This window comes from Octodon degus, unplaced genomic scaffold (assembly GCF_000260255.1).
Source record: "Octodon degus isolate 3935 unplaced genomic scaffold, OctDeg1.0 scaffold00114, whole genome shotgun sequence".
NCBI classification, from domain to species: Eukaryota; Metazoa; Chordata; class Mammalia; order Rodentia; family Octodontidae; genus Octodon; species Octodon degus.
Window position 1 is genome coordinate 7313729 of NW_004524690.1, and position 8857 is coordinate 7322585.

The window sequence follows — 8857 nt, forward strand, 5'->3', positions numbered from 1 at the left end:
TCTCTCTCTCTCTCTCTAAGCTTGCAGTTGGAATTGTATTCAGCTAAGGTTGACAGTCTCTTGTTATAAATATGGAAGGCTAGCATAGCCAGCATAATAGGTGTAGCTAACCTCTGAAGTATATTTCCTATTTCATAAGATCAAATTAATGTATTCATACAATTTGATTTAAATTGTCCAATAAAGGGTTATTTCCAAGTACATCTTAACAGTAAAATTTAAAGGAACAAAATTTTGTAAACTCAGTACTGCTTAGTCATTAATAATTTATTCTAAAATTTAGTCCTAATCCCTGAACTTGATTTTATTTTATTTTTTAAATTTATTCATTTATTTTTGGCTGGCTCAGCCCTGCCCTGAGGGTAGGGCTGGCGTTGTATGTGGTACCAGGGATCGAACTATGGTTCCCTTAGGCCTAAGCTTGCCTAAGCAGGCACTTTAGACCACTGAGCTATCTCATCAACCCTTTAGCTTGATTTTAAAGGTACTTCTTCACTTTTCCCAAATATCTTCAATTAAAATTTTAAAATGCTCCAGCAAACCCCTAAACTCAGGATCAAATTTAATCAAAAGCATCTGGAGATAAGTTTAAAGCTTCCAGCTCATCATAATGAAAAGGAATATAAATATTTCATCCCAACTTTCCACCTTTTTTCTCATGTGCATCAAACTTGAAAAGAAACTGTATTTTTCAGATTCCTGTGTGCATAAACCACTGAGGGTGATGCACGGATTTGCCTCCCACCTTGGCATATTGTTTTCCTGAAATTTCATGTACTTTCTTTCTTATGCGTAAAGTTAGTTTAATGATGCCATAATTCTTAGAAGTAGAAAGTGGCATGCAATGGGTTTATATTGAGAATTATACTCTCCCTTAACCAAAAGACTAACAATATTTGAGTCAGAGAAAACAAAAAAATAAAAAAACCAAGGGCCTAATTTGATTCACTATTTGTTAAATGAGCTATCTACATTTTTGAATGTAACAAATTTTTTTGTTTGAAAAGGGTGTTTACATAGAAGAATAGAATTGAACAAAAGTTTGATGCAAGAGTGAGAATCATTTTCTCATTAACATACAATAAAGTTCCATTTTTAGTAAAGATTTCACATGAAAAGTCAGTGTTAGAGCTGACAAGTGAAACTCATAATCAGTATTGAGTAGTTGAAAGTAAAGAAACAAGCCAGATAAAGAAGCTTCTTCATATAGTGCAAGAACTCAGAGACATATCAGCTTGTTTAACAAGGCAAACTCCTGGCGCACATTGTCAGGGTCCTTGTGTTTATTTCCTTGTCTATTTCCCACTGCCCATTGATTAACCCAGCATGAAGAGATATCTATACTGCTGCCTATACCTTGTGGCTTAGGAAGCAAAACCACCCCCATTTAATGCTAATATTCTGGGGGTGACATTGAATTGTGTTTATTTTGACCAGAATTTAAGAATTCAGTCTCATGATAACTTCTGAAGTTCTTTAGTTTATAGCCCCATAGACAAAAGTGGGATTTTCTTCTCCCCGTACCATCCTGCTACCCAAATGGTAATTGATGGCCTGGCTTTAAAAAGAAATTGACTAAATTCTCTCTGTGCATTTCATTTGTTCAGCCTGCCACCGAGATGTTTATGAAGGAATTGATATGAGAGGAGTCAATTTTAATGCATCTAAGGTCAAGAGCGTTGAGGAATGCCAGAGATTGTGCACCGATAATATTCATTGCCAATTTTTCACATATGCCACAGACAAATTTCACAGTGCAGGGTACCGGTATGTAAAATTCATAGGGTTATCTTCCTTACTATGGTTATTTTCAAGATTTAATTATTTTCTTCATAATGATATTTTCCTTTCAACTAAAAACCAAGCAGGGATTTAGTCCCACCCACTGCCATTATTTACTTATGCAATTTTAGTGTCATTTTTACTGAAGCAAATAAGTACCAGTTGGTCCACAAATGAATTATCTCTATGGAATGAAGGTCTAGAGTTGTAGAATAATGCCTACTGTCCCTTTCTCAACCTAAACTCCCATCTGAAGGTGAGAAAGATGTCCACTTCATTGACAGCCAAGCCCTTAGCCCATGATCCAATCAAGCTTATTGTTCTATTTCCCTAGCTATGCTCCACCGCCTGGGCTCATTTTAGTGCCAGGTATCAGCAGGACTGCTTCATGCTCCCCAAGGCATGGAAAACAAAGTAACCTCTTTTTCTTGACACTCAGGAACTACTGCCTATTAAAGCAGAGTTCAAGTGGAACACCTACCAGTATAAAGACGGTGAATGATGTGGTATCTGGATTCTCACTGAAGCCCTGTGCACTTTCAGAATTCGGTAATTGGAGATTACTATTTCACTCCATGACAGTAGTGGGTAGATTAACAGTCCCAGAATCTGTGACTGTGTTACCTAGCAGCAAAATTTTTCCTAGATGTCACCAAGTTAACACATTTATTCGGCGAGATGTAGATGCGCGCCCCCAGTTCCGGGCTTCGTATAAGAGGAACGGGGAGGCAGAAGGGTCAGTCAGGCATAGAGATATGAAGGGGTCCCATAGCTGGCTTTAAAGATAAAGGAAAATCCATAGGCAAAGGAATGCCAGAAGGAGAGCTGGGAGATTCTCCTTAGAGCTTCCCAGAGGAGCAAAACACACCCAGCATCATGATTGCAATCGATGAGACCCACTTCAGACATTTTATTTCTAGAGTGATATATTTGCAGTGTTTTGTGTCTAAGTTTGTGAATATGCTCATCATACAGCAATAATACAAACCAGTACAGTGCTAATATACGGAAACCCTGAAAGTTGTATCTTGGTGGTGCGCATATCTTGTGGTGACTCTATCATGATGAGTAAGAACCTTCAAAATTGGCACACCACCTCCCTTACCGTTCTGTTGGTACCATCTATTGCTTTTGATAAAACCAATGAACTAGCACTTGGAAAGTGACCCTTGGACTAAGGAGTGTCCACGCTTTTGGTCTGCACAGAACACACAATGACTACATATCCCAGAGTACCTCAAAAGATAGGAATCGGAGTGGTGAAATACCCAAAAGTAATGGAAAATTTAAAAATGATCAAAGGAAAAATTTAAAGATATCTAATTTGAAAAAGAGTCAGAATGACTATTTTAATTTGTTGCTGGTTTTTGTTTTGTTTGTAAAGGTTATAATTGGGAATGGAATTATATTAGTCTAGATAATTCTATAGGGAATATTTAGGTAGATATTGCTACACATAAAATAAAAAAATCATATCCACAGTAGTACTAAAAAGAAATAGATCTTGTCTTGGGATAGTGAGCTCTTTATCACTTAAATGTCTAAGTAAATTTTTATGATAACTTGTGAAGGGTGTCGCTGTGAAGACATAATTGTAGGTCAGCATTGATGGTCCTGCCTATGTTTCTTTCAGCTTCTTAAGTTTATGTGTATTTAATTTTAATAAATTTTATTAGTTAAGGTATGATTTTCTAGACTGGAAAGATGAGAGTATGATGGGAGATGTTCTTTTTAGTTCCAGCTATGTTCAATTAAGGTTATGACTATGTCCTTCCCATTATTTTTTTTTTCAAATTTATTTATTTGGAACTTGCTATGCAGTTCAGACTCACAGTGATCCTCCTGCTTTAGCCTCCCCAGCACTGGGATTACAGGAATGTGCCACCATGCCCAGTTTTGGGGCTAACATGGTGTACCTGGGGTTCTGGGGCTAGCATGGCATGTGGTACCAGGGTTCAAACCCTGGTCCTCGCGCTTGCCAGGCAGGGTCTTAGACCACTGAACCATCTCCCTAGCCTGATTCTGCCACTTTTGTAATCTATTTTTGTTGAAACATCTTTCACAATGTACCAGAGTGTATAATATATGCCCAATTGGGGGTTAAGGTAATACAAAGCAAGTATGAACCCAAACTGAGTCACCTAAACTTAGCAATGGTGGGGGATAGAAGTAGGAGCACTGCTTGGCTTATTTTCATTTCTTACCAGAAATGAAAACAGTTTTGCCTTCTTCTAAATGGCAAATGAATTTGGGGATGTTTTATCAGATAACTTTGTACTTACAATGTGTGGTGCTGCCGATAGCAACCTTAACTGCCTTAGTCGTGACGTCAAGGAACAAGCAACTCCAGCCCTGCATCACTGACCAAGGACCGTCTCCTCTGTGAGCTCACAGGTTGTCGCATGGACCTCTTCCAGCATGTTGTGTTTTCAGACACGAATGTGGCCAGAATCATCACCCCAGATGCCTTTGTGTGTCGGACCATCTGCACGTATCATCCCAGCTGCCTCTTCTTTACATTCTATACAAATGCATGGAGTGCAGAATCCCAAAGGCGAGTGTGAAAGGGGGGCCTGCGCTGCTCCTCTCTCATTTTTCACAGTTAGGGTTGGAAAATGTTTTATGTCGCTCAAAACGCTAGCACCTGCACTTTAATCGGGTAGCTCTCTATCAGGTGCAGCTTAGCCTAGCCTAGAGCTGAGTAGATGCTTTGTGTGCCTTTTCACTGAATCAAGGAAACAACATCTATAGGAGAGAAAAGATCTGATGTTATTCTCACTCGGCTTAATATTTGGTCTTAATCTGGGGTAAAGCTATTTGCTAGCGGGTTATTCTTCAAACTTGTTGCATTAATTTTTGTTTTAGAAATTAGTTCTCTATTTACCTGATCAAGAGTCTGGTCCTACCACTTTATCCGTGATGACCCATCCTTCTCTTTATATACAGCATGAGACCAGCAGCAGAGTATATATATTTATATAACAGAACTAATAGCATAAACCCCAAGAATTTGTTCTATGATATATATTGTTGTTGTTGTTTAATTTTACCTTTTGGAGGTATAACTTTACTATCCCTCTCTTTTCAAATTATCTGTGCTTGTTCGTTTTCACCAGTGGGAGATGTGACTTGATTTACATCTAATGGCTATGATTTATTAGAGTTCTGGGTACTGACTTTGAAGAGCATTTCTATGGAGAATAAATTTTGTAGATATATTTTTTTAGGTAGGCTGCTTTTATATTTACCTAATCCCTTTAATACAGTTTTCTTTCTCTTTTGAAAATAGAAATGTTTGTTTTCTTAAGACTTCTGAAAGTGGGACACCAAGTTCCTTTACTGTTCAAGAAAACACCGTATCTGGACATAGCCTCTCCACCTGCAAAAAAACTCTGCCTGGTAATATGATTCTATAATTATACTACATAATGTGTAATGAATCCTATCGTTTTCTGACACTTAACAGTGATGAAATAAACTTCAACGCACCGGAAACTTGTATTAAGGTTGTTTGTTGCTTTCACGTGTTACCTCCTTTCGTGTTTATCCTTGGTACAGAACCCTGCCTCTCCAAAATTTATACCGGAGTTGACTTTGGAGGAGAAGAATTGAATGTGACCTTCGAGGAAGGAGCAAGTGCTTGCCAAGAGACTTGTACGAAGATAATTCGCTGTCAGTTCTTTACTTACTCTTCACTCCCAGAAGACTGTAAGGGAGAGAGGTAGGGGAGCGCTCATTTGGTGAGAAAATTCATACTTATCCCTTCTGCGGAGGCGTGACCTGTGCTGTTCACTCCACCCAGGTGTAAGTGCTCCTTAAGATTGTCTCTGGATGGCTCCCCAACCAGGATTACGTATGGCACGCAAGGGAGCTCCGGTTACTCTTTGAGATTGTGTAAAACTGGGGACAGCGCTGGTAAGTAAACCGCACGGGGTAAGCGTGACACTGGGGTGGCCTGCTTAGTCTTACATGACTGAACTATGCATGCCAATTTCTCGGTTGAAGGGAACTCTGATTCACTTCCAATTCTGACCGTTAGATCTGATCCTCTTCCTTTTAGTCTGCACAACCAAAACAAACGCACGTATCGTGGGAGGAACGGACTCTGCTTGGGGAGAGTGGCCCTGGCAGGTCAGCTTGCAGGTGAGACTGACAAGTCGGGGCCACATGTGCGGAGGGTCCATCATCGCGCCCCAGTGGGTCCTGACCGCCGCGCACTGCTTTGATGGGTAGGTCACGGGTGAGTCTTCTCTTGCCTGTGCCTTCGGAATCCTCTGTAATCAGGTTCTTCATCGACCAGCAGCCTTATTATAGAGAATTATTCCTTCTTTTGAAAAATTATTTTATTTAAGGAATCCTTTTCCACTGTTAGAGTGCAGCCTAGTACAGTCACTACAGAGATCAATGTGGAGATTCTTCAACAAGCCAGGATTGGAGGTCCCATTCAACCCAGCTATTCCCCTCCTACGAATTTTTCCAGAAGAACTGAAAACATTATATCACTGTGATATATGTGCACTCATGTTTATAGCAGCGCAATTTGTCAAAGCTAAGTCTTGGATACAACCCAAATGCCCGTCAACTGAGGAATGAATACAATAGAGATCTTTTTTACATAATGGAGTATTACTCCGCTATAAAAAAAAACCAGAAACTCAAGGTTTTATGGGTAAATGGATGCAACTAGGGCTACACTCATAAGTGAAATAAATCAGACCTACATATGTAAACATCTTGTTATGTCACTAGTGTAAGAATCTCAGAGTAAATAAAATCTGAGAGGAACAACAGATACTGTGAAGGGAAAAGAATCTGTTCAAAGGGGAGGAACAACTGGGATGAGGGAAAGAAGAAAAGGAAAACAGATTTTTATATATATACATGATAGCTTAGATAATTGTACTGCTAGTTTCTGCTAGTCTGTTGAAAGGAATAATTAATGCTTAATTTTTTTCTTCTCCTTTTTAATTTCTTCCAACTTTTTAAAGCCAATTTTGCATGCATATATCTGGTAATCTAAACAACTAATTTGAAGACAACGTTATGCAATATAACAACCATTGTTGAATTCCTATTATTTTTTAGTGAAATTTTATATCATTTTAATGCTTTTTACTATTTTTATTCTCTTTAAAAACAAAAAAGATGAAATAAAAATCTATTTTGTTTAAATTTATTTTTTAACTGGTGCGTAAAACATAAATTTTGTACACATCTGTGGAGTACCACTGGGTGTTTTGATACCTATACACTACCCATTGTTTAAATTAGACTAAATCTTTCCATCTTTTTGTTCATTCTGAAAGCATTCAAACCCTTCTAGCTTTTTGAAACATGTAGTACACTGTCCTCATCAATAGAGACCTCTTTGTGCAATAGCATGCAAAAGTCTTATTCACGTCTAATGTTAACTAAGTCCCCATTGGTCAATCAACCTTTCTCTCTCTCCCATCCCTGTATTAGGCAGCACCCTGTGCTGTCTGATAACCATTACTCTGTTCTCAACTTGTACTAGATCAACCTTCTTACCTTCCACATAGGAGTGAGATCATGTGATATCCTTTCTCTACCTGGTTTAGTTTACTCAACATGATGATCTCCACTTCCACTGAGGTTGTCACAGGTGAGAATGCTTCCTCTTCTTCTGATAGCTGAGTAGTGTTTTGCTGTGAATATGAACCACACTATTTGTACCCATTCCTCCATTAGGGCCTCCTCCTGAGTCGCCCCCATGTCTTGGCCACTGTGAATTGTGCTGCAATAAACACAGGCGTGTGAGTGTCTTTTCAAAGGCTGACTTCATTTCTTCTAAGTAAATAGCCAGCAGTGGGATTCATGGATCCCGCCAAGAGTGCAAGAACTTCCTTCACATCTTTGCCTACAGTTGTTATCTTTTGTCTTTTTGATAGCAACCTTTCCTACTAGAATGAAGCGATAGTTTATGGAATTGGTTTGCATTTCCTTGATGACTAATGATGTGGAAGACAATTTATACTTATCTTGGCAAAAACTGAGAAACAATAACAGACACTTTTAAACAGGGCTGGTATTAAAATATTTAAGAACTCAGAGAATCCTGGCCTTTATGACGCACTAGGTCATATGTACTGTGATATTGTCTAAGCTGTTTCTTAACTTCTTAACTTTTCTTCTCCTTCTCCTCTCCTCTTCCTTCTCTTCCTTCTCTTTCCCTTCCTCTTCTTCTTCCTCTTCCTTTATCTCCAGCTCCTTCTCCTCCTTTTTTTCTTCCTCCTCCTCTTCTTTTGAAAGAGAAGTGAAAGGAAAAAGGAATACTATCAAAGTTGCACCCTTGCAGTTTCAAATTATTTATTTGTCTTTCCTAGAATTCCCTTCCCAGATGTTTGGCGCATTTATGGAGGCATTTTAAATCTGTCAGAGATTACAAAGGAAACCTATTTCTCACAAATAAAAGAACTTATTATCCATGAGAAATATAAAGCCTCAGAAACTGGTCATGACATTGCCTTAATAAAACTCCAGGTGCCCTTGAATTACACTGGTATGTAGTTGACTTAAGGAAAAACTGAACGGCAAATTTGCATTGGTTTAAATGTTCACATCAGTTTGAATGATCTGCAGATTGTCTTTATGTTCTGGTTTGATACAATCAGGGAAAGGTAAGGGTTGACAGAGAAGTGAAGTTACCAGGACTCGACCTAAAATATTTTCTATTTGGAGGCAAGATGTTTGAATTAGTTCTTTTACAGAGGAATGCAATTGTGCATACATGTTTCAAATAGGAGATGCAGGAAATGTGTTTGCCATTTGGGAGCACTAGAGTTCCTTTGTCAAGAGCAGCACAAGTACTGTGGGATGCGCAGGCTTAGGAGTCTTTAGAGTGAGGAGAAGCAGGACGTAATGTTCATTTATAGGAATAACTTGGGTAGAGAAGAGATAGGTACAAAAGGAGCTCTGGGAAGCCTGGAGCTTCAAGACTGTTTTGTAGTTAGCAGTGGCAACTGAAAGCTTGTTCATGAAATTATTTGTTAATAGTCATTAGAAATTCTGTGACCTTGAGCAATTTGCCTTTTTTCTTTGTTCTGCTAATTTCCTT

General features: G+C 38.6%; 1 protein-coding gene across 2 annotated transcripts in view; it reads left to right on the top strand.

Moving 5' to 3' along the window:
* The window catches only part of Klkb1 (kallikrein B1), a 22150-nt gene that overhangs the window by 8510 nt on the left and 4783 nt on the right, over window positions 1–8857 (top strand). The window contains exons 5-12 of one of the 2 annotated variants that reach the window (XM_004639798.3): window positions 1608–1767; window positions 2222–2331; window positions 4177–4336; window positions 5072–5181; window positions 5341–5503; window positions 5585–5697; window positions 5843–6011; window positions 8127–8302. In XM_004639798.3, coding sequence (XP_004639855.2) covers window positions 1608–1767; window positions 2222–2331; window positions 4177–4336; window positions 5072–5181; window positions 5341–5503; window positions 5585–5697; window positions 5843–6011; window positions 8127–8302 — 1161 coding nt within the window. Of the gene's footprint in view, window positions 1–1607; window positions 1768–2221; window positions 2332–4176; window positions 4343–4904; window positions 4907–5048; window positions 5182–5340; window positions 5504–5584; window positions 5698–5842; window positions 6012–8126; window positions 8303–8857 lie in introns of those variants that run through there. The other variant, XM_023699663.1, reaches the window with a different exon arrangement.